The sequence below is a fragment of the Chiroxiphia lanceolata genome, chromosome 6 (genome assembly GCF_009829145.1).
Source record: "Chiroxiphia lanceolata isolate bChiLan1 chromosome 6, bChiLan1.pri, whole genome shotgun sequence".
Taxonomy (NCBI): Eukaryota; Metazoa; Chordata; class Aves; order Passeriformes; family Pipridae; genus Chiroxiphia; species Chiroxiphia lanceolata.
In genome coordinates this window covers 10,545,381-10,569,045 of record NC_045642.1, presented here as the reverse complement: position 1 = coordinate 10,569,045, position 23,665 = coordinate 10,545,381, and the positions used below count along the sequence as shown (strand labels likewise).

At 38.8% G+C, this 23,665-nt stretch overlaps 1 protein-coding gene across 3 annotated transcripts in view; it reads right to left on the bottom strand.

Moving 5' to 3' along the window:
* Window positions 1–23,665, bottom strand: part of GALNT18 (polypeptide N-acetylgalactosaminyltransferase 18) — a 227,848-nt gene that overhangs the window by 73,672 nt on the left and 130,511 nt on the right. For all 3 annotated transcript variants that reach the window (XM_032692503.1, XM_032692504.1, XM_032692502.1), the window contains 3 exons: window positions 4,274–4,457; window positions 3,189–3,386; window positions 574–688 (listed from right to left, as the gene is read on the bottom strand). In XM_032692503.1, coding sequence (XP_032548394.1) covers window positions 574–688; window positions 3,189–3,386; window positions 4,274–4,457 — 497 coding nt within the window. The remainder of the gene's footprint in view (window positions 1–573; window positions 689–3,188; window positions 3,387–4,273; window positions 4,458–23,665) is intronic.

The following is a 23,665-nucleotide window of genomic DNA, read 5'->3' as shown; positions in this document are numbered from 1 at the left end:
ATGGTATTTAGCTGTGAAGAGATAAAGAGAAAACACACAAATCACACAATACTGCATAGAGTAAACACGTGAAGAGCATATGATGGAAAAAGAAAATATGTGCACTTATGCACTTTATGAATATCTTAATTCCCTTCCCTCTGGAAGGCAGCATAAATGCCTCTATATTCCACTTTGCTCCACAGTGATTTTCCTAATTTAAATAAACCAAGTAATCTAGAAAGGCTTTTCCCATCACGCCTGTGAGAAACTATCCTCCTTACGGAGTGTGGGATCACAGGTAAGCAGGGAGTTTTAGGTATCATCTCTGCAAAATTCTAGCCTTGTTACGTGAATGAAAGAATAATCCTAAATTCTGTATTTCTACCTTTGTCCCTGATTAAGTTCTTTAAAAAGATACAGGAGCTTTTTCTCTTTTTCCCTCTCCTTCCTCCTCAAAAACTAAATTCATCTGCCTGCAGATCTGTGGATCTCCTTTGCATGCCTACATTTTTGACTGTTTTCCCCCCTGTAATAAGAAACAAGCTGCATTTTAAACATAAGAAACCAGTGTTGGCTAACTGTGTTCCTTACCCTGATTCCCAGCTCCACATTCTCTCCTCCATATACTTCCATGCCTTCATCCAGTAGTCCAATCTCTTGGAAGTATTCTCTGTCTACTATGAAGCATCCAATCAATGCAGGACTTCTGGAAGAACAAGCCAGCAGCAACCAAAATCAGCAGATAGATTATGAACAATTTTATTATTCAGGCATAGATGATATTTATAATTGCTGGGTAAAATGGTGCATCAAAACAGGTTCTTTGGGAGGTATTTTTCGAACAGATTTATTTAGCCTTGTCTCCTAATATTCTTCATTCTAAAGTGAAATAAGTGCCACTGAAGGAAAATAGACTCAAAATTATTGCATATACATATTCACCAGAACAGATAGGATTTTAGTGCTGACAGTACTAGATCCAGGAATCCCAGCTTTGTTTCTGGGATTCTTTGATTCCCTTGAATCAAAGTCTCTGTCCCTTGAGTCCTCAAGTTCCTTGTCTATGACCATTTCAAAGCATACCTACTGGTGAGCAGTTTTGTGTGTTTAGCTAGAAGTCAGGTTCATCTAGAGCTAAGACAACTTGTGCCTGTAAGTTTATGGAAAAAAAAAAAGATATTATTTCTTGAACAGGACCATCCAGATAAGGTTTTCTAATGCAGAATCAAGAAATGTCTGCCCTTACCAGCATACTGTAACATTAGTTCATTGTCTTGGGCCAAACTTAAACACATCACATATCTTTACTGAATCAGTAAGCTCTATTTATGTCATGATCTGAACCAACCAATTTTCACTACACAGAGCCAATCTTAATAAGGTAAGAGTTCAAGCACGGAGACTACAATTTCACCTTTATGAGATGCAGTGGAGAAGAACACAAAGTCATTTAGCCTCTTGATTTTTCTCATATCTTATAATCAGCAACAGCAAGAAATAAAAATGTCTTTTCTGATTATTATGCTGGTATCAGGTGCTCTGGTAACAACGGGATATTAATTAACAGGATAGAGGAAATAATCCTGCTTTTATTGGGAACACTCAAGCTACAGTAAGTGTAGACATCTGCTTTCAAACAGATTATAGGATGTCTTAATCACAAATTGTACTATTCTACAGAAATCTATATATTTATCCTTTTAAGGACTACAATAAACACTTTATAACAATAAATTACTGTCTTTGATGTATTTATTAATGAAGAAAAAGCAGTTAGCATCACTTCAAAAGTTATTTTTCTTTTATGAGAAGGTAGTCTTGCTTTTGGTGCTCTATTTTGAAGTATTTCTCAGAGTATTTGCTTCCCTTTGTTATAATTCTAAAAGCATATTGGAGGTATGATAGCAGCCATCAATCAGTACACATGGCTGTGTTTGTTGGTTTGTTTTAATTATCCAACACACACATGCAGCATATTGCACTGAATAAAAGGTGCCAGGGAAAGGGCTAGGGAACAAATCAAAACATCCAATATTCATAAAAGAAATTTACTCCCCAGTCCTCATAAAGAAAAGAGTTTGGGGGTAAAATGGAAAAGTAGATTTCCTCTTTATTCTGTGTTTAAATAATTTTAATTTTAAAAGTCACCATACTAAAAAAATCTATATAATTAATCACAGAATGGCTTGGACTGGAAGGGACCATAAAGTTCATCTAGTTCCAACACCCTGCCGTGGGCAGGGACACCTTCAACTAGACCAGGTTGCTCAGAGCCCCATCCAATCTGGCCTTGAACACTCCCAGGGATGGGGCAGCCACAGCTTCTCTGTGCAAACTGTTCCAGTGCCTCACCACCCTCACAGTAAAGAACATCTTCCTAATAATATCTGATCTGCCCTCCTTCTGTTTAAAGCCATTCCCCCTGTTTGTATCACTACCTGCTTTTGTCAAAAGTCCCTTACCAGCTCTCTTGGAACCATCTTATAGGTACTGGAAAGTGCCATAAATCTCCCTGAAGAATTTTCTTCTCCAGGTTGAACAAACCCAATTCTCTCAGCTTGTCTCCATAGGAATATTTTTATACCATTACCAGAGTTCATTAACACTGACAACCATTTCTAATGATGTGGAAATTACCACCTCTTTTTACATATGTCTGTGGCAAACCTGTTAATTTTTATCTCCTACTTTCCAATTTTAGGTCCTGTTCTAAAGCCCAGCACATGGGCCAGTGCAGTTCAGAGTGTTTAAGCCAACAGCTCCTGAAAAAAGTGCCTGCCAGAAAGGACAGAATGACTGGATGAAGAAGACCCCTTCCACTAACTTCATGTAAACTGGTTGGTAGCAATGATCCCCTTGTGCTGCCACTGCTATTTGAGGTTCTGCTTTGCAGATGGTGAAAACAGGCTTCACACTTACTTTCTGCAGTGAGCCAGAGTACAGGTACCAGTGGCCTCCTTGGATATATGAATACAATATATGAATGCATATATGAATATAATTTTGCCAGGAAACCTTTTAAAAGATTACTGAAACCCAGAGTTTTTCATGAAGACTGTGTAGGATTACGAGGACAAAAGCTGAAGAGGACAGCTCAAAGACATGTAAATGATTTAACATTACAGTCAGTAAAACCTGTGACATAGCTGAGACCACTCACCACCTGTGAGCACTGTCAGTGACACACTAATCTAGGTCACAGTTACCTTATTGGAGCAGTTGTGTTCTCCAGTTTCCACCACGACTTCGGAGGGTTCAGATATCGGCACCACAGCTCCCAGTCAAACCCCTGTGCTGAGAGGGGATACTCCTCTATTTCAAAATTATCATACTTAATGTTATCAAATGATGGAGAAATTACTCTTTTTCTGTTTTCTTTTATCCTAGTGAGCACTGGTTCAGCCCTAGGAAAAAAAAAAGGTAAAGTGTTAAGATTAAATCAGTAAAAGCATAACACTTATGGAAATCATAGAATAGTTTGGGTTGGAAGGGGCCTTTAAAGATCATCTAGTCCACCCACCAAATAAATAGCAGCTTATGCTGTATAGTTCAGAAAGGGCAAAGCCCAAAGCTTTGGAGTTTTGACAGAGCAGGGTCTGGCCCAAAATAACACACTGCAATATTTTCTCTAGGATGCCCTATTGTTAACCTTGATGTTAGCCGGTGGATGGAAGAAATGAGTATCTGCATATCATAGAACATTTATACCCTCACTACCAAATGACGATAACTTCAGGCTCTCAATATTATCAAGGACATCAAGATCAGAGTTAATAATAGATCTATCCTAGGGACAGAAACTCCTGCCTTTTTACCATCATTTTTACTTAAGAAGCAACGGAGGTATTAAATCCAGACTGAGCAAATATAAAATACATTATTTTAGTTATGTCTGCTTTTGCAGAGTGGCAACCTCAGTGCCAAAACAACACTTTGTTTACACTGCAAAACATAAAGGAATCATAATATTTTTAATGAAAAGAAGATAAATTTGCCCTCACGGGCAATGGGCTACATTATTAGGGGAGGTTTTTAATGTGCAGTTTTCCAATATCATTTTAATACACTGTCATTAGATGAGCAGATAACTCAAACCATAAAAATGGACCTAGATCAGGTTACACAGCACAAACACATTATTCATGCTCGTGTCCATGACCGCGTCTGAATCTCCACTAAAAAGATCAGAATGCTAACTCACTCTCTATACGCAAGAGAAATGTCATTCAGTGACTTATAATCAGCGCTTGGAAAAGGTGCCTTGGTCAGAAAAATTCAAGGAGACACATACCATCCCACATTGAATTCCACATGGGCATCAAAGAGAGCGACGACTGGTGCTGTGGCTGCTCTCCACCCGCTCACTCGGGACCGGATCAGCCCCTCTTGCTTGGTGTGTCGAACAACCTTGATGAAGCCAGGCTTGTGGGCATTCACTTCATCAACATACTTCTGCAGCTTCTCCTTGAGTTCTTCTGTAGAAAGGAAAGAATTAGGTGTTAACAAGAAGTATCAGCTCGACAAGATGCAAAAACCTGTTATTTCAGTAAAACAGGAGTGGTTTTCATACAACTACTGAGAATTATCAAATAGTATAAAAGGGGAGGCAAACAAAAAGTAGAAGGACCATAAATTATATAGTAATACAAAATTTTCAGATGTAACTATTTAGCCTATATGACTGGCATCAGAATCTTGGCACTGTTTAACACTAATACACCACAAAATAGAGTGCCATAGCTACATAAGTGCATAGTAAATTACTGTAACAACAAACAAGATAACTATCTTATATTTCCAGAAAAAAATATGCCCAAATTGTCCATGAACTTTCTCTACTGATATTTCAAGAAAAAAAAGAATAAAATTAATTATTTTTCCTCTTTCCATTTTTCTTCCTGAACTTTGACAACCCTTTTCTGTCTCTACTAAAAAGTTCCATGACTTATGCTCTTTTCTCAGCAGAACAAAGACTAGTAAAATTAATAAATCAATAAATTAATAAATTAATAAAAATTTATTAATTAGAATATAATAACTTTTAAACCAACAGCTATTATATCTCTGGTTTAAAGACCACTGCCTGAGGAAATACAATATGTGCAGCTGAAATACGCTATTCACTGTTATTATTAACTGAAAACACTCTTCATTACTATTCTTTATTAGCACTGCTATGTTCTATTCATGTTATGGTACCACTCAGAACTCCCTTGGTGCCATTAAGTTCCCTTTCTTCCAAATCTCTCCAGAAATCTTGGAATGTCTTTGCTGTGATGCAGAATAATGCTCCTGCGGCCACAATGCTAAACTGGGTATCATCAAATCTGCATTAAAAGCTCAGTGCTGTCTAGTCCTTTCTGTGAAATATTGAGCAAGCCACCTAACTTCTCCATAATCAATTCCCCATCTGCAAAATGGGATCACCACACTTACTTCATTTTCAGTCTATTTAGGCTTTAAGCCCTATAGAACAGCAGTTTTACTTTTTTTCTGCATTTGGCCTAAAACCTTGGGGCACTGAGCAGAGGGAAGGCTGTATCAGACAAGGGATGGCATCAGAGCCCAGCCCCTGTAGTCAGTGGTGTGTGGTGGGGAAGCACAACTTCTGCTATGTTGGCTGGCCCAAATTGCTTCCAATAAAATACAACCCAGTTTTTCTTTTAAACCTAAGCAATGAGACTTTCTCTTCTGTTTATTGCACATTTGCAGTGCAACTTGCTCTTAGCTACACATCAGGGGACATCTCTGCATTGATCCCAGGTAGCTTCTCAAGGGATCAGCCAACCACTCTGGGAACTGGTCACCTCAGACAGATCTGGACAACATGCACACTAGAATGGTTAATGCAACCAAAAATTAAAAGCAAGCACACTTTGTTAGGCACGTTAAATGTTCATTCTTGGAAAGGAGGTGGATGTGTCCTCTTTAAGCCAACAAAGATTGAGAGCTGTTTCACAAGGGGTCATCTAACGTAAGACTGTTACAACCCATATGAACTTAGTGACCTACTTCTCTGAGTACATGGAGGAAAGGACAAGATCATCAAGTACAAAAACTCCTAAAATTGATCCCTCTTTGCAGACAATCTCAGGCAGCCTCCAGGTGTGATGCTTGTGCAGCTGGTTCCACAGGCATTGCAGGACTGTGCATGCCACATACCTTTGTGTAAATGAACTCTGCATGGATGTGAGAGAATACCAAAGAAAAGTGCTGATGCTTACAGTTTTTCATAAAAACAAGAATTAAAAAGGATAGTCTGCTGACCATATCCATCACAGCACTTTAAAATGAGGTTATATTTTAGGAATTTATTGGATATATTCCTAGAATTTCACAGATTATACTGCCAACATCTATTTAATTTGTTTGTCTGTGACTGCATTGCTTGGAATAAACAACATGAGCCACACACATATAGCATGGAACACTATTCTACTTTGTATTAGATTTGCTGCTTATTGATCAATACACTTTTTCTCCTTTATAAAGCCAGAAAAACACACTTGTTTCTATCATACTTGTGCCAAGCCACATGTTCTTATTGTTCATTCCCTAACACACAGAGATTTGCAGCAAGCACAAAACTATCAAACCAACCACTAGCTAACAGCACTTTAAATTCAAAAGAAGACATTTACGTTACTGAAATTGTGCCCACCTAAAAATAGAGCAAAAAAGTTCTCTATTCCCAAAATGTAACATTGTGGAGGGTGAATATCAAAACATGAAGATCAAAGCTTTGTTCTTGGTGTGAGTGGCTGTACATAGCTTTGCAATACCAGGAAGCTTTATTTGCCACAACAATGCAGCAGCACTACTGAGTATAAGATGTATGAAAGGAAAGCAGGTTCTAATCAAGGACTCGAAAATCAGTAGCCTTGATAGAATCATTGTTCTCTCAATCACTTTGTTTCAGTAAGTGGGCTATTCTTACTCCTGTCACATACTTTTCCTAATGTGGACTGACTTTATAAGCTTGAGTAAACACAAAATAATTTTCATAGCTAGGCGTAGTATGGAAACAGGTGGAAATGGAACAGAAACCAAATCTTGGCTTGCCACCAGCATGACTTCAGTGCACATTACAGTCATGACATTTACTGGGCAGTACACACTTCCAGTTTTCTGGTTACACTGCAGCTTTTTGCAAACTAAGTGAATGGCCTGAGCAGGTCTCAGGGGAACCCTGCATGTTTACCCAGAGTCAGTCAGTACGGAGGAATCTTCTCCTGGACTTCAGTATCAGCCTCAGGGGGTGGAGGAAAGTGATGCATTTTACCTAATTTTCAACCCTGGCCCACAAGCAGTGCCTTATTCTGGTAGCATGTCCACAGGAGACAGAGCAGTATTTTGCAGTCAGGCACTTTCTGGCCTTTGTTATTTAAAACAGATCAGCCTTGCTTTACAAAGGCAGAGTGCTGAGCAGAGTATTATGTACACCCTTTGTCTTACAACACCCACTGGGCACACTCTCCCAGAAGAAAAGATATGGCTACTAAAAAAAATGTATCATTTTCACTCAGCCATAGGACAGAGCAGACATGTAAATGAAGCTTAAAAAGTCACTATTTTGGGAAGAACTTTAAAGATGGCCTAGCAAAATACTTGAGTCAGGTTTTTTCATGCATTCCACATCTTCCTGACTTTTACATGAGAAATCTGAGTTCAACTGTATTTGACAGCTTTAGAGCACCCTGCCCAACTGGCCTGAATGACAGGACTTTCCCCTCAGAACTAATCATGCACTTTGTGATGGCACTGATGGTCATCAGCAATATCATTTTAACACGTTCTGCTTTTTTCCACTTCAAGATTGTTTGCCTGAATAATAAACAGTCTTTTTTATTAATTATTGTGCTTCACTGCTTTATGCCACCATGGGGAGAAGAAAGAGAATAAGCAAATGTGTCATCTTCAATACACTGTTGATTCAGTGTCTAATTATGGAAACAAACAGGCTTATAAAGATAGATGCATTTGCCTTTCAGCACAGAATCTCTCATATAAGGACTCAATTTGACTGTGCTGAATGAGAATCTGCAGTTGGAGTGAGAGAGCAGCCATATACGGAATGGGAAAATGGTGCCGATCTGGCACTCGGAAACGTTGCACTCTACCACCTGTCTCTATGTGGTACAGATGTCTGGAGAGCACAGCACAACTCTCCTCACAAATGCAGAAAACATAATTAACGTGCCATAATTATGTTTAATATTAACATAATTAAGTTCAAACACTCTAAGAGGTTGTTTGTTTGCTTTTCACAAATCCACAAAGATTTTGTTTGTCAAGTTTCCCTACTCAGCATGACAAAGCAGCGCTAAAGACTTCGTGCAACTTTGCCTTCTTAGGAAGTGTAGAAGCAGAGCAGGATAGACCAAGGAGTATAAGGAGTCAGAAGGCTTCAGACATCCCACAGCTACAGAGATTGTACACGAAGGGATCATTTAGCTGATGCAATCCCTTCACAAACCATCTTCCTTTCAGGATATGGTCTGAGGAAATGGTAGCTTGAGAGATGCCCTGGCAATGCAACTGCTCTCCTAGCAACACTGCAGCTTCCTTGGCCTGTGTGGCCAGACCCAGCTCAGAGGGGTGACCTGGACCACAGTCCTGCCTCCTCTTTGAATGCTGGAGGTTTTGCAGCAGGCCATATGATACGTAAAATATTTCTCAGATATGCCCCAGGGAGCTCCTCGAGAGGCAAATCATCTGTCAGTGGTATGTACGTGAAGATCATGATCTTCATTCAGCCTCAACCCAAAGTGCCTATTTTTTGTAAGCCTCTATTCTCCCTAAATTGAGAAGTTATCAGGCTCAATGTTCAATGATATAAGGTGCCTTAGCCCCTTACACCAGTGTCCTACAGCAGCTGTGGATTTGTCCTCAGATTTCAAACTTTACAGTTATTGATACAGTGTTGTCATAAATAACAAATTACTGCCTCACAGTCATAGAGGAGCTTAGAGAACAACCAACTAAGTCTCACTTTCAGTAACTTTCATGCTTTAATATACTCCCACACTGAGTTCTTAAATGAGTCCTCACATCTCTCAAAACAATTACAGTTATGAAGCCCCACACTCATGCTTTGCTGAGACAGATGCATTTTACTGAGTTTTTAAAACTCTTCTTAGCTGTAAGTTTGCCTACAGAGCTAAAATAACAAATAAATAAATAAATAAAAGCTCTCTCATAACAATGCATTTTCTAAAGCTTGAAAGTCCCTGCTGACATTGGCACAGGAGAATGTATGCTGGATGTTACTGCCACCTCTGCAAACCTTGTGCTTTTACCTTTAGGGAAAAAATTATTTTCATGTCAAAAGAAGGCCCAGGAATTACCATGTCTCTCTTTAACCTTAGCACTTGGCACAAACATGGCTTCTTTTACTGAGAAGGGAATTACTTTTCAATACAGAATGGGGTTTAACTTAACAATTAGCCTCCCCTGTGCCAGAAATTGTGGATTGACACATTATATGAAAGGGACAAAATCCTGCCAATTCATTATATTTATGCTTTAGCTCTGCGTGTTCATTGCGCTGCGTAGAAGACACACTCTGGTCCCCAGGTAAAGAAAAGTGCTGGATATTTTCTTAGATCATAAAGGGCACTTTTAAAGGCAAATCATTACAGCAGCTGCAAGAATACAGTGGATCTAATTCCTGGTTTTGGAGCCAAGAGACCACTGGTCAGCTTGCTTCTGGCAAGGTTCCCAGAGCCTTCCTGAACACCCTGAGCAGCAGGTCAGACCAGGATCCCCTGCCCTGCACAAAGGCAAAGCAGCCACCTGGCAGAGCACAAGAAGTCAGTTCACCATGAGGGCTGCTGCTGCCATACTGGGAACATCTGTCTCATCAGGTACATCTTGCTTCTGCATAAAAGACCAGTAAACTGGCAAAAAGACAAAATTCACACAAGCCAATTAATTAATTTTAAACCGAGATTTTTCCATCTTCTTTACCTGAATTTTTTGGTGGCTCAAAGTCTTTAGAGTAGAAAAAAGCTGCTTTTCCATTCTTCCAGTAACAATTTTACAGCCTTTAGAAAAACAGAATGTATTAACACAGCCAACTTACTTTCTGGCAAAGAAAGCCTGTTATAACAGGTTTGCTGCAAAACCTCTCCTCTCTTCCATCTCAGTTCCTCTGTAGGCAACCAACCTAAATTCATATACTAACTTGAATTCATGGCAGCAGCTGGGCATGTAAGAGAACCCATGTGCTGCACTGTATCTAATAGGGTTCTACACTGGATTACGTCACTTATTTCGTATGCAGCTCAGTGCTTCATCATTTTTATTTTCCTTACCTCTGGTCCCTTATCTTTCATGCTCAAGTGATCACCTCTCATCTCTGTAGCAGGAGCAGATAATTCCAAATGGAAAATATTTATAACCAGATAGAGGCATGTCATTTGTAATGCACATGTGTATAGAGAGTGTTTGCAACAGAGGGTAACAATGCACAAGCAGATAAGGAGGGCTTGCTGTGCACACGTATTTAGTAACCTCATGTTATCTGGTAATAGATAAACCACCCAAGGGAAATTACTAACGTGATGCAAGGGATTGATCTGGACAGACCTCAAAAACAGAAAAGCAGTATAGCCCTTCTCCTCCATTACCATACCTAACTTGTACTGTTGACAGAGATGCATAATCTAATCTCAGAAGTTCAGACTCTCTACATGTAAAGCCAGAGAAAGTAATGAACTTTCACAGTCACAACCTTTGCATTCAGTAAGCCAAAATCTCAGCTGCTGTCAAACCTCCTCAGGTCTATTTAGATAAATGAGGCCTACAACAATTCATTCCAGCTCACATCTTGGACTACAAGCCAAGGGTTTCTCTACTCGAGCACATGAACTGCACCCTTCTCCCACAATAAAGGCAGGAAAGAAAAAAAATACATTTCCCCTCTCAGCCCTACACATGCACACACCCTTTCAAATGCCCAGAAGAATCTAGTACAGAAGAGTGGGAAGCACACATGTTGCTTTCAAAGGGTTTGATGGGGTTGCTTTGGTCCATTCTCTGGTCCTTCACAAACATCATGTCTATGCATAAAGAGCTCAGGTGGACATTTCACTGAATCATCTTGTAAGGTCCTGGAAATTTAATGCACAGAAACAACATACCAACAAATAATTCAACTTCAATAGCAATCAGTAAACTCACACAGCTCCCTACACAAAACAAGCTTTATATAAGATACATAAGTGATCTGTGCTGGCAACTATTCCTTGAACCATCTAACAGACACGTTCACTACTTGGGTTCATTCTGTTTTTTTTCTAAATTATGCATAGTTCCAATCCCAGCCATGCAAATAGGATTCCACCCTCCAGATCATTAGGTCCTACCTAGAAATATTGCTGCATCTTAATAAATTCCAATAGTATGGAAAGTCTGATACTCTGGCAGGTGAACGCTATGTTACAGAGGAGGGGGATACTGAAGAAAGAAATATTACATCTGTTATTTTTTGTTAATAACTGTTCTCTTGAAGTAATGTCTTTATTATCAGGGCTGTAAATCTCTTTTATTTCCCTTCTATTATTTATTGAGTACTGTTCAAAGACAGTACTCAATTCCCGTCCTAAGCACATCGCATCGTAAGTATCGCCGAGCCCATGTGCTAACAGCTGAGTCTCACAACACTTTGCAAGACAGAGAGATAAATTGAGATGCCAGATGAATCTGCAAGGTCACACCAGAAGTTACAAAAGGGGAGTCAAAAACCCGGAACTCCCAAACCCCGGGGCTGCACATTAACACTGCACAATTTCCCTAAGGCTGTGGTTCTGCAGCTGGAGCCACAGCCCGTATGGAGCCCTGAGAACCCTGAGCAGATGCAAGAGCTCATCCACATCACTGTGTCGGGATTAAGAGGCAGCTGATATCCAGAGATCTTGCTAATGTCAACAGAAATGCATAGCAACAAAGGAATTGAACACCGCCTTTCCATTCCACTAACAGCAGGAGAGACTCACATGCTTATCTCTCAGCACAGAGTAGAGCTTACTAAAGGTAAGTGTTAACATTAAGAGAGGAAAAGGAAACAAATTTGCTCTTAGGTGAACATTCCTTCCAGCTCTTTAATGCAGCAAGGCAGGATTAATAAAAAAAAAATGCACAAAATGTCTTTTCTTAGATTGCCAGGTAGGTGTGTACATGTTTATACCAGTGAACATGCAAACATGAGATAAATGTGGAACAGGCACTTTCCAAACACTGCCAACAGTTGCCAACAGCCACGCAAGCAGCAGAGGTACAGAGGCTGTTACGTATTTCTTCATGTCAATCCTAATCCTGCCAACAGAAGGGTGTTTAAATTTCAAAATATCTTTAAACACAGACCTGTAATTATAAAAATTTAATTATTCTTCTCAATGTACAGATTGTTGGATGCTTGAATTAATCTCAGCAGGAACACTATTCCACTCCAGTTTATAGTGTGTGACTGCTTCCCGTTTAGGGACTGTTATTGGATAGATCATGGCTACAATAATGTGATCACAACAAAGGTTAAACCTGGTCAGGAACAAGCACTATCACTGAAATCAGATATTCATATCACAGCTGATGCAAGAACAACTTCTGATGTTTATCTGGATACAATAGTTTTAGAAAGGGGCCATGAAGTGAGAAGCATACAAGCACTAAGACTGTGCATTAGAGCTGACACAGTGATAGAATACACTGCTGAAATAACCTTGGCCAAAATTCTGAGTTCATAATTTCATTTCTTCGTGTTCCTGGATTCGTCTGTAAAACGACCTTTAAATGTTAAAGAGGAGTGCCTGAGAAATGCGTTCCAGTCCCAGTTGGATAGCAGCTGTTTCCAGTAATCCAAGAGGCACCTTTTTTTTTTTATTTTAATGTACAATATTTACTTCTAATCTACTTCTTGGACATGTACGGAACAGAAAATTCACTATTCAGAAAAAGAAACCAAATGCCTGAACAGAGCCAGATTAGACTGTGTAAATCAAGAAAAACACAATCTAAAGAGCACATTAGAAATCTCTGTATTTCTATAACCATAAGATGCAGCAAGCTGCTCGCTGTACTGTAAACTTAATAAATAATCATGACTCCAAGAAACAGTGTGGCAGTTCATGGTATGATAACAGATTCACACAGGAAAAGAAACTGCCAATTAAATCACAATAGTCCAAGTGTAACTACTTTGTTTCTGGAGTGGATTCAGAGGAAATTAGTCACATAAGCTACATTAAAAATGGAATATGCAAATATGCAGTTAGAACTGTGTGAAACAGAGCTACTAATAATCCTCTCTGAATCAAACCTTTCTCTAACAGCTGAGAACAGGACTATAAAAGGAAGAGGAAACAAAAAGCAACCACAGAATACTGTTTTGAGGGGGACCTCTGCAATCCAATCCTTGACTCGAAGCAGGTCCAAGTAAACAATATGACATAATATTCACTATTAAATAGTTATTTAAAAGAATGGCAGAGAGCACTAAAAGCCAGGTTTTGGTTTTAATAAGTAGGACTTAGCCTTGCATGCCACATTAATTTTTATTAAAATTGTACTTTATATCAGAAATTATAATCTAACGTTGTATTTGCTGCACAAAATTACTTCTTTGGGAGCAAACCAATATCTATCACGCATGAAATCTGATGATACTATGAAAGTCTCCTGGAGAGTCAGGACAGCAATAACAGTACTTCATGATGCTTTTTCTTCTGTTTTGTTTTTTTTTGGTTGTTTTTTGGTTTTTTTTTTAACCTTGTCCAAATGTAGTTACCAACTATTTTGAATGAATGACTCTTACTCTACCTGACAATTCTTACATATCAGACACAAAATTTTCTGTCTGTATTCCAGGTCAGAAAGATTGATTTCTTGACGACCTGTGATGATGTTGTGTGTGTCCCATGATCTTGTCCTTTCAAAGGTGGATTGCCCCTCACAAAAGAATTCAATTCACCACAGCAATAGCAATACAGCACCCAGGACACCAAAGAGAAATACAGCTTGCCTGGGCAGGAGGGCTCTTTTCAACAGATGGGATTAGTTCACAAAAAGGACTTTTTTTTTTATATCAGCAGTGCCACAGTCACACAAGATGTTTCTCAGAAGAAAAATAAAAGCAAATTATACCAATATGAGCAATTTTTTGTTCATTATTCTAATGGCTAACATATCGCTGGCGGTGCAAACAAGAGTAGATCAGTTAATACCCCTTGCAAATAAAAATTCTACATGGTGAAATAATGGTATCACTGAAGTCAATGAGAACTTTTCAGTAAACACTGTTACATGTGCACTTCCACTACAACCCCGTGAGGAATGTCACCTCACTGACCATTGCCAAGTTCATTTGGGAGGAGTTGGTAGGTATCTACTGTGCTATTTAAGTCATGGGTTTTCACGTCATTTGAATAACTTTGAAGTTACAGCTCCTCATTTTTGAAACTGGACAAAATCCAAATAGTTTTTACTCCTGTAAAGCCCCCATTCAAATCAGAAATTATTTGGCCTGAATACCATAAGAGCTGCAGGATTTGTTTCCATCTAAAGATAGAAACTGCTTTTTTGGAAGAATCAACTATGAACATTTTCAAATTAAAGCAACAAATTCTGGCTTGCTTCTTTCCCGGAATATTTGCTTACTCCTTAGGAGTTACACAGTATTGGGACCGTGCCATTTGGTAGCTGTGAAAAATCTCTAAATCCAGCACACACAATCTCCAAGTAAACTGCTTATTATAGTGCTCTATCATCCACTGCTTCCTAAAACTCCCTAACTCTAAGTCTTAAGAGAACGCAACACCATAGAATTTGTATCCTTAGATTAAGTATATCAGCATGCAACAAGCAATTCCAAGCCTTCAGCTATTATAGAAAATTTCTCTGTAGGCATCTCATCACAATTGATCCACTAGTTTTAAAGAAATGTTTGGGAGTTAATTGTTATATTAAACCCCAAAGGTGAGAGATTAAAAATAACCCAGGCAGTAACTTGAAACTAAAATTCATCATACCTTTTCAATTCACAATACAGGAACAGTACTGCTACTAGCCTCCTATTGCAGTCTGGGAGAGATTTGGTTAAATCCTGTTTAATTAGGAGTATGTTATTTTAAAACTAAAGTATGTTAATGTGGCTATTAGTATGCCTCCCAGCAGGGTGGAAACCTTGTTTGCATAAAACATGAACACAGAAGAACATACACCAGCCTTGCCTTTCCTGCTCCCTAGAAACAACTGGCAATAGTGTCAATATTTTTTTACAATATAAGCAGAGCTGGTTGGGGCTGGCTGAGAAACCCACAAGGAAACACGCAGCAGCTCCTGACCTGCTGCTGGGGATTCCACAGGTAGCAGCTCCTCTCTCTGAGTCTGTCACGCACCAACACCCGGCACTGCCGAGGGCAGCAGTTCCCGAGATGCTGGGGGCAAGGGGCACAGAAAATGGACTGAACTCAAAAACACAACCTTGGCACTGAAATGTCTTACAACTTGGGAGATTTCTCTAAAAAAATTCCACAGGTGAAGACAATGCCTAAACTTAACAAAAACTATTTAAATATTTTTTTTTTCATTGAGTATTAAGCAAACAACAGTCCAGAACAATATACTTGAATTACAGTTTCTCATACTAATATTTAGGTATATTACACCAGCTTTGGTCGACATTTTTGTTCTGGTAGAATTTACAATAATTTCAGTTTGTTTCCTTTCTCGTTATTTTTTTTGTCATTTAATTTTAGCTCTTTACTTCAAAATTTACCTTCTGAAACAACACTTTAACACCTGTGGTCAAAGCAGAGAGACTCTTGGGATCCATCAGTCACTGCCAATTAAGGGTAACTCAGGATCTGTCAAACTGATTGTTCATGTGGAAAACTACACACATGGGCACTTGTATCCAGGTCTTTCCCTACCACATTTTTCATATAGCTTCATTTTCTCAATAAATGCAGCAAATTTAAATGACTTCATTAAGAGCTCCCAGCATAATTTTTACTGACGTTATTATTTTTATACACATTATACTTCTGAATCCTGACATTTACGTAAAATATTGCCTGGGAATTTTAAGGTCTTTTACAGGATTAAGTACTGTCTGTATCTCATTTAGCTAGCCATGATGCAGTCTGTGGTACTGCTAACCTACTAGACTCCATTTATTATAGAGATTCAAAGGCTTGAAATTACTACCTCCTATCCAATTCTTCCAGTATCCTGTTTGACCTTTCAATGAACAATGATTTTGCACAGATATAGGCTAATTTCCTTGGACTAGATTTTCATTTGCAATGATTTGCAATTTGATTTGCAGTATATCCACATTTTTCAGAATAGTTACTGCCTGACTTCTCAGATTTAAACCTTTTAGCATCTTCAAAAGATGTGCTTCCTGCACAGCTAAATTTGTAATGAAATTTCATGATTAAATTCTCTCCCTCTATGAGCATTAAATTTCTACCTTTTCTGCATACTGCAATATATATGGCATTGAAGACCACTTGACAACTTCAGACTGCATAATGATCTCATTTTCCTGTATGGAATTCATCTTGGATAACCTTTGAGGGTTTATACAGCTACATTCTTATTATTATGCCGCAGCAGGAGATTGCTCCAGAAGGTAGTAGACTCAGGGTTATAATTAATATCCAAACCTTTAAAATCTTGAGCAGCATTTATTCCATAGTAATTTTGGTGATCTTTCCAAAGCTCATAAAACCTCATACATGGGTGTCTCAGAAAGCTGAATAGTAAAAAGCTACTTGAGACGTGTGACTCTTTCATTTCCAAGCCCCTCACATCACCCACTTTCTAAATCTGCCCTGATATAGATTACAAGTGAGTAAATTGTACTCCACATAGCAAACATGGCTGTCCTACATATGTTAAGTCGTCTAAACAGACTGCAAGTGAACATGAAGCTTCTGTGGTGTTTTGTGAGCCAGCCTAAGAAATGTATATGAAGGTCACACAGCCAGCCAATCTCGTGCATTTTCTGAAATTCTTGCTCTCTGTCACTAAAATAGGGTATAATTACGCCTCATTTATCACCATACAAATCTTTGCCTTTGGATAGCAAAGTGCCCCAGCTTTATACAGTCCTTGACCACTTGCATTCTGCACAACATTTCCACCTAAGAGGTGTATACGCTTGTCAGAAGAGCTACTTGCAAAGTCACTCTCAAAGGATCTGGCAGGGTTTGATACCAGGCCTGCAGCAGCAGCTCATGTGAAGAACTTGAAGCACATGCTGCAATTCCAATTAGGGAACTCAAATCAGGAAAATAAAACTCCAGTAAATGCCATAAACATAGGAAGGCAAAATAACCTGAAAAGGCAAACAAAAAGTGGTCACAGTTCAAATACTACCAATTGGAGACTACTCAATGTTCCTGTCCACAGACAAATCAGGGTGATTAAAACACAGAGCGACAGTAGGTTTCATAACATCTCTCTGAAAATCATGGCACGTGTTTTGTGTTTATTTTTTATTACCATCCAGAGGAACAAACCTCCCAAACCTACAGCAAAAGCAAATAACATTCTGAAAAGCAAAAAGACCACAAACTCCTAGCAAGAAGTTACTCTCAGTTTTTTTGCTAAGTTGCACTTGAAAGCTTATGTCAGAGTTCCTTTTCTTATTTGCTGTGTGAGTGAAGCTTCTCTGTAGCTAAAAAGTAAACACTGTGGGTGTTAATTGGAAGCATTTGTGAAAACTAATTAAAATCGCTGTGCTGAAATCGTGCTTCAGAAAAGGTTTTTTGTATCAAATCCTACCAAAGATTTGTTCTTCTTGTACATGCTTTGTTTAATCCCTTCAGGTAGATAAACAACATATCAGTCGTATCTTAGCAAAGAGAGGGAGTAAATCTAAAGACATTAATTAGGGACCTTGGTACAAGTTATCACTGGATAAAACTCAAACAAAGGGATGTGTATCCTTCCAATACTAAACCATAGCACCACTACTTCCATGTGACCATTCCCTAATGAACTAGTCTTCTCCATCCTTCTGCTCTCATCAGGACTACCCTTCCCTAATAATGTGAAATGGACCTGATATTTGATATGCACTAGCACTCACAAATCCCTCTGAAACCAGCTGGCAACAAAAGCATGTAAAATTTATGAGAAGTTGGATGAGCTGTCTTCATTTCCTCTTGTCTGTATCCACATGTAACATCTACATTTATTAAACGATGCCTTATTTTTCTCCACCCATCTGCCTGCTTTGATTTTGAAACTTATTTTGTCCCATTGGTTTGATTTGCACTGTAATGAACAAAATCAGCAGGAGTACCAGGGTATACCACTGAAAGGATCTTCACTAAAATCCTGTCATTCTCTTCACTAAAATCCACTCATTTCTTTCTCTTCATAAACACTTTGTATTTCACTACTACATTGCCCATCACCATTAAAACCTCTCTGTCTGAAAGCATAAAATATCCAATACATAATGTAATCAAGTACATATGGCTGGGATTTACCATTCAGCAAGTAAAGACTCATCCTATAAGGACAGGTGGCATGCCAGGACACATGTGAGCTCACAGCACATGGAGCTGTGGGGATGTACCACCTCCAGGTCTGGGAACAGTTCGGTTCATTTATTTGTGAGACTGAGCCTACAGTACAGGACTGGGATGAAAATTTGTAGATATTTAATGTTTAAGATGTCAATGACACAGAAATGGTCTTTCCAGTATAAGTCCATCCTGCAGGTTTTGACTGCATATCCCTTGGAAGACAGTACTCCATCAAGGCATGTTTTAGAGCTCTGGCAGAGAGCCCTGTAATACCAGAGGAAAGCACCTGTCAGCTACGTTCTTCTGCCTGAAATGACGAACAAATATTTAGCTATCCTGGACCTAGGCCATGCAGCAAACCTTACAGATAAAGGCTGAGGACTTGGATCTACTTCAAATTGTTAAAATTGAAGCAGAGATGGGACAGGCTGCTGTGTGCAATGTACCACAGCTCTGTGGCTGAACAAACACACTGCCATGCTCTGGAGCAGTGGCAGCTCCCTGAGCCACCACCCCACCTGCCACACACTGCAGCTCCCCAGCCATGGGACTGACCCCATTTGGGACTGTGGCTGGGCACACCCTTCAGCTTGACTTCACCTACCCAGGCCCTGGGACATGGTATAAAACCATCTGAGTTGGCTCATGCACACTTATCTCAGGTCCGTTGTCTTGCAAGTTCAGTAAAACTTTTAATTTTCCACACCAATATGGCACTCTTAAAATACTACTAACTATTCTCTTTGAATCTGTATTTTTAATAACCACAATGTTTTAGTCATATGAGACACTGCTCTGGAGCTCTATCCTTTTAATTGTTGAAGAGAAGGTACTTTTACAACTCCTTAACATCTGGCCATCAGAAATACTTCTATGAATTAAGATGACAAGAACAGCTTTAGTGAGAACTATTCAGCATCTGAATTAAACAAATACAGTCAGTGAGGCTCAGCTGGGCACATAAATCAAAAGTGATTGTGTCCACACACAAAAATGCAGCCTATTTTTTTTTTTATGCTTTAACTTTGTATTTCTGGCTTAAATTTGCAGTCATTTTAAATCTTTTTTATTAGTGTAACAAAGCTATTGCTGACGTTGGAGAATTTGAAACCTAACTGGGCATAGTTTTGGGCAACTTTTTCCAGCTGCCCCAGCTTTGAGCACCCAGGAGGGTGGGACTAGAGGGTCTTCAGAGGTTACTTCTTTCCTTGGCTATGCTGTGACTCTGTGGTAGAGCTCACATCTGCCTGGGAGAGGATGCATTAATTTGTTTTGGTGCACACCTATCTTGTGATAAAATAATCAAGCAGACATAGAACAAATTGCAACACTGAATAGAAGGTCTGAGAGCCACACAGGAACTGGGATGTATGTGATTCAGCCCTTGAAGGCTTCTGTGAGCTTGCAACATCCAGTCCTAACGTTACCAAATCTGATTTTAATAATAATAATTTTTCAATTTCATCAATAAAATAAAGCCCTGCCAAGAAACGAAGCATCATGTTTCTGACACTGTAGGGTCAAGGCTTTTGAAATAGGTGTCTGAAGCTTGACTCCTAAGCCCTTGCTTAGGTCATTGAAAAGAAGTTTTCTGATTTTTACAGATCTGCAGAGACTAGACACTACAACATTCAGCTGAATGAACAAGGTCACCAGTAGTGAGATAATGGGACTGAGACTGTGGCACTACTGTTTATGAAACTCTGCACATCAGTGACTAAGCAAAATTATAAAACCCTTCTACTTTAAAGCTATCTACATCAGTTAATAAATACCAATCAAGCTGAAGTTGTTCCGTGTCACAAGTCTTCCAAGAGCAACAGTTTGCTAAAGAAATTGAGCTTTGCAATTACTTGCTTGCAGATGGTAAATGGGAAAGTATTAATGTGAAGGAATATGGTGATCTTACGCACCATAGGCTGTTATGCAAAGAACAAGCTGTGAAGCTTTCTCTGTGTATTCTCCATACATAATTCAAATGGATTGCAGAGTCTGACTGACTGGTTTTCTTTCAGAGATATCTATGTAAAAGGCTCAAAAAAAATTTAATAATGTGGATGCAGTCAATGGTTACCAACTATGTGAATATTACAACACGAGAGATACTAAAGATATCTCTAGTGTTGCTTATTGGCACAGGAACATTCACAGGACTTCTAAGGGCTTTCAGAAGATCTGATTTTTCCATATTTGTCTAAGCCTCACAAAATGTTGAGGTCAGAAATTATTTACAGTAGAATAAAAATAAACCCACCACATAGAGAAAGAACTTTCTGCTACTGGTTGCAACTCTTCCATCTTCCCTTCAACAGGAAGAAGAGCTCCTGAAATATTTTTATGATGGGTCAGATGCTATAATGGGTTTCTTTGAATATGAAATCCCTGCCCTAAAAATCCACAAGCTGACTAATCAATGAGTGTTTATGAATTTCACCTTAGTGCTCTTCTGTTAAAAGACCAAAAATAGTTTGAAAATAGACTGTCAAAGATTGCTGCACTGAATGGACTTCGAGAGATCTTCTGGTCCTTCTTCTTGCCCCAACACAGAGAGAACTATGTTCCAATTAATCTCAACAGAAGCTCGTCTTGTATCTTTTTAGGTTCACTCAGCAAATATCCAACACTCTTTACAGATGCAAATGAAGCATTGAAGACAAATATATTAACAGTACACCTAAGTTTGTTGCTTGGCACAGTTAAAAAGCACAACACCTCACATTAAGTGTAGATATGTGCATTTGAAACCATAAAAATAACTTGCTTCAGACTAACTACTTACAAGAACCATGAGCCATAAAATAAAAGAACGGACATAAAAAATCTAAAACTCTTTCTGCAACTCTCCACTGACAAGAATATTTTTATCTCATAACTCTGAAGACCGAGATGTACCCTTGAATAACAAGCCCTTTTGAACATTCATAAATATTAACATATTTATGATGGAAAATTTATTGTAGCAACTTTGCTTTTAGAGTTGGTATTTCAGGATCACCCATGGACAGGGGAAATGGAATGACAGATAGCACTATCTCCCATCACCAAGCTGGAAGAGTATCCTCCCACGAGCAATACTGAATAGTCACACCAGCAGCCTGTGGGGGGATGATAGCTTGAACAATTTGGCAAGAGGGACAGCTGGCTCTAAACCCTACACAGTCATCAGTAACATTTAAAAAACAGCTTTTATACAGAACACAGAAAAACTGTCCAAATTTGCTCACTGCCAAATCACTTGAACACAATTAAAAAAAAAAAAAGCAAAGAACTAGTTCGAGAAAAATTGCTTCAAATGCTAAATTGCAGGAGGAATACAGGGAAGGTGTTAAGATATGAAGGTATCAATTTCAATAAAAGATGGGAAAAATCATTTAAGACTTAAAAGCTTAACCAGAAAAACATCAAATATATCAAATCTCACCAAGGACATAAATGATTCGGGGAAAGCTATTTTACAGCCCATTTAAAAAGAAAATCAAAGTCTACTAAAATCAGCTGATTAAGAATGAAACTGATCTACTATCTCAGACAAAAACTCTACAGCTGGTTTGTGATTTGCACTATTTCCCTTTCAGATAAAAATTAATTTGGTTATTTCACTTATTCTCAATTACGTTAAAATGATTAAGATGATAAGAATTTGTAGCTTGTCTAATAAATATTCCAAGCAGTTGGCACAGTATTTACAGTTCTTTGGTTTTATAATTTTTTTTCGTGTGTGTATATCAAATCTGTGATAAAGTAGTACTCTGTTTATGGAAGCCAAGAGATTGAAGTCATTGTTCATGACTTATGGTACACAGGATAAAAAATAATTTCATTGAATGTAATGGCATCAAGGAGGATGGGATCCATTATGAGTTTAACTGCTAAATAGCACCTTAACCAAGAAGTACCTCACTGTTTCCATATGATAGCTCACAAAATAATATAAATCACACAACTAAATCAGGCTTACAATGTGTTATAAATATACACAACTGGCTGTGAGCAATTAGGCTTCCTGATTAGAGTGACATGGTGTTCAGTCCATAACGCACAAAACAGGATCGTTAAAAGGGTTAGACACTTTTAAAGAGGGGACTAACTTTTAAGTGAGATTGTTTTGAGCAATTTTGTTCCCATTTTTGCATTTGTGCCAGTAACAGCACAGTAGCAAAAGAGTTTAGTGACAGAAGTGCCAAATAAACACATTGAGGATGCTGGAATCTGACGCCAGAGGCAGACCTGAGCGAGCAGTGTAATTCCTCAAGTCTTCTTCAGTGGAACTGTGATTTGGCACACACTGGAGAGGCATTTATTTCCTAGGGAGAAAGGCAGAAATATCCTGCGTGGCCACAACACCAATCTCTTGTCACTTCTGCCTGTCCTGGGAAGGCTCCCTTATCCCAAGCACTCCTGATCCTCCTTCTCTGGAAGGATGTCCTGCATACTCCTCTGCACTCACTTCTCTCACTACCTAGGCAGAGGCAGTTCAGAAACAAGGCAAAGTTTTGTCTCCCGGGGAAGACAAAACAGTTGGAATCAGAAATGCATTAAAGTCCATGTTGCAGTATATTTACAGAGCAATCTGACTAAATTGCTCCAGAAGAACATCAGACAGAGCATTGGTGCTGCCTCATACCACCAAAGAGACACAGAACTATTAGGCAGCTATGCAGGCACTCTCAGGATTAAGGTACAGTACCTATAGTGACAGGCCAAGGATCTGTTCAATACTCCCCTCAAAACTGGCTATTTATTCTCTATAGTTCATGTATTTCTCAGCTGTCACTAGTCAAGCCCCTTTTGGGATTCTACTGAGCACTTGGGCTGAAGCTTATGTCAACAAGGGTTCTGCTGGTAATAGGATAACGCAGGCAGAATTTACCCAGCAATTTCAACAATATCTTTAGGAAATTATCCAAAACTCACAGAGAACGACCTTCCATTTCTAAAAGAATCCATGAAAAAAGAACATGCTTATTTTATACTTACTGATGGTTTTATAGGTCTTTTTCAGTCAGGAAACCACTGAAGAGGTAACTGATTACACAGTACGATACTGAAAGTGTTATCAACCTTTAAAAATACAGTAAAAAAGCAGAAAAACACACGTTTCCCCTACCACAGCCAGTTCTATACATCACAGGAATTTC